This window comes from Mandrillus leucophaeus, unplaced genomic scaffold, assembly GCF_000951045.1.
Source record: "Mandrillus leucophaeus isolate KB7577 unplaced genomic scaffold, Mleu.le_1.0 Scaffold272, whole genome shotgun sequence".
NCBI lineage: Eukaryota > Metazoa > Chordata > Mammalia > Primates > Cercopithecidae > Mandrillus > Mandrillus leucophaeus.
The window spans coordinates 1,559,951-1,561,411 of NW_012102832.1; the positions used below are offsets into that span (position 1 = coordinate 1,559,951).

General features: G+C 40.8%; 1 protein-coding gene across 3 annotated transcripts in view; it reads right to left on the reverse strand.

Annotated features, from left to right (window-relative positions):
* FBXL20 (F-box and leucine-rich repeat protein 20) overlaps window positions 1–1,461 on the reverse strand; it is a 182,518-nt gene that overhangs the window by 49,469 nt on the left and 131,588 nt on the right. For all 3 annotated transcript variants that reach the window (XM_011984730.1, XM_011984731.1, XM_011984729.1), the window contains exon 4: window positions 798–872. In XM_011984730.1, the coding sequence (XP_011840120.1) occupies window positions 798–872 (75 nt within the window). The remainder of the gene's footprint in view (window positions 1–797; window positions 873–1,461) is intronic.

A 1,461-nucleotide genomic window follows, 5' to 3' on the forward strand; every position in this document is an offset into this window, starting at 1 on the left:
GGCCATGGGTATTATTTTAAAAGCACTTTGGTTGGTTTCAAACTCCTGACCTCAGGTGATCCGCCCACCTTGGCCTCCCAAAGTGCTGGGATTAAAGGTGTAAAGTCATCTCACGTGCCCTCAAAAAACCTTATTTAATCCTCAAGAAGCCACGAAGAAGCTATTATTTCTACCTTCCTGATGAGAAGGATAAGAACAACAGAGTTCAAATTCAGTTTAAAATAATTTAAGGGTAAGCCATTCTCCATTTTATAGGTGATGGCATACTAAGAGATAAAACATGGGGGGGGAAGTGAGAGGAGGAAAAAACCTCTCTCTGTAGCAAAAACAATTCAATAAATGGCTTTGGCTTTATTCAACCTTTGTCCTCCAAGAAACTGGCTCCTCAAGAATCAAAACACGTTATCTCAAAAATATATATATACAAACGCCATCCTAACAAGTTATAACTCTCTTTGTTCTTCAGTAAACAAATATAAAATGTCTTCACTAAAATAAGCAAACATAGATTCAATGTTTCCACTGCAAAAACAAACTTTTAGTCCTATTTCAGGACCAAAGAATCCTATTTAGTCCTATTAATACTAAGTAATTGTATTATTTCAGTGAAATAATCTGGCTCATTCTCAAAAACTGCAGAAACTCTTGGGAACTCTAGAGGTTCCTGTAAACTTCAGATGCACTGAAAATAATATTTCCTCTCTCTAAGGAAAATGAGATTAATATGGTCAGGGCTAATCTGTTCCATGCTGTAATTACTAACATGAAAACTGGGGCCACACACCACATAATTATACCTCAATATCCCTCTGGAAATCAAATAGGTCAATTCGCTGCCAGTTACTGCCATCCAGAGCCAGAACATTCCAGGCCTATTTTAAAGAAAAAGAGACAGAATGAGCAGAAGCTAAAATTAAGGGGAAAAGGCAGCAATATTCAAGTTCACAATTCAACCATCTAATGACTAAAATGGATCCAAAAATTTATCAGGCCCTACCCACTTACTCCCAAATGACGTATCTTACTCCTGACCCATACTGTATTCTCCAATTAGATAATCTCATAAATGAGTGGGTACTAGAAACTAGCAGCTACAAAAGATCTCAGGCCAGGCATGGTGACTCAAATTTATAATCCCATCACATTGGGAGGTCAAGGTGGAAGGATCACTTGAGCCCAGGAGTTCCAGACCAGCCTGGGCAATATCCCTATAAAAAAAAATTTAAAGTCGGCCAGGCGTGGTGGCTCACATCTGTAATCCCAGCACTTTGGGAGGCCGAGGCGGGCAGATCACCTGAGGTCAAGAGTTTGAGACCAGCCTGGCCAACATGGTGGAACCCCATCTCTACTAAAAGTACAAAAATTAGCCGGGTGTGGTGGCATGTGCCTATAATCTCAGCTACTCAGGAGGCCGAGGCAGGAGAATCACTTGAACCCGGGAGGCGGAGGTTGCACTGAGCC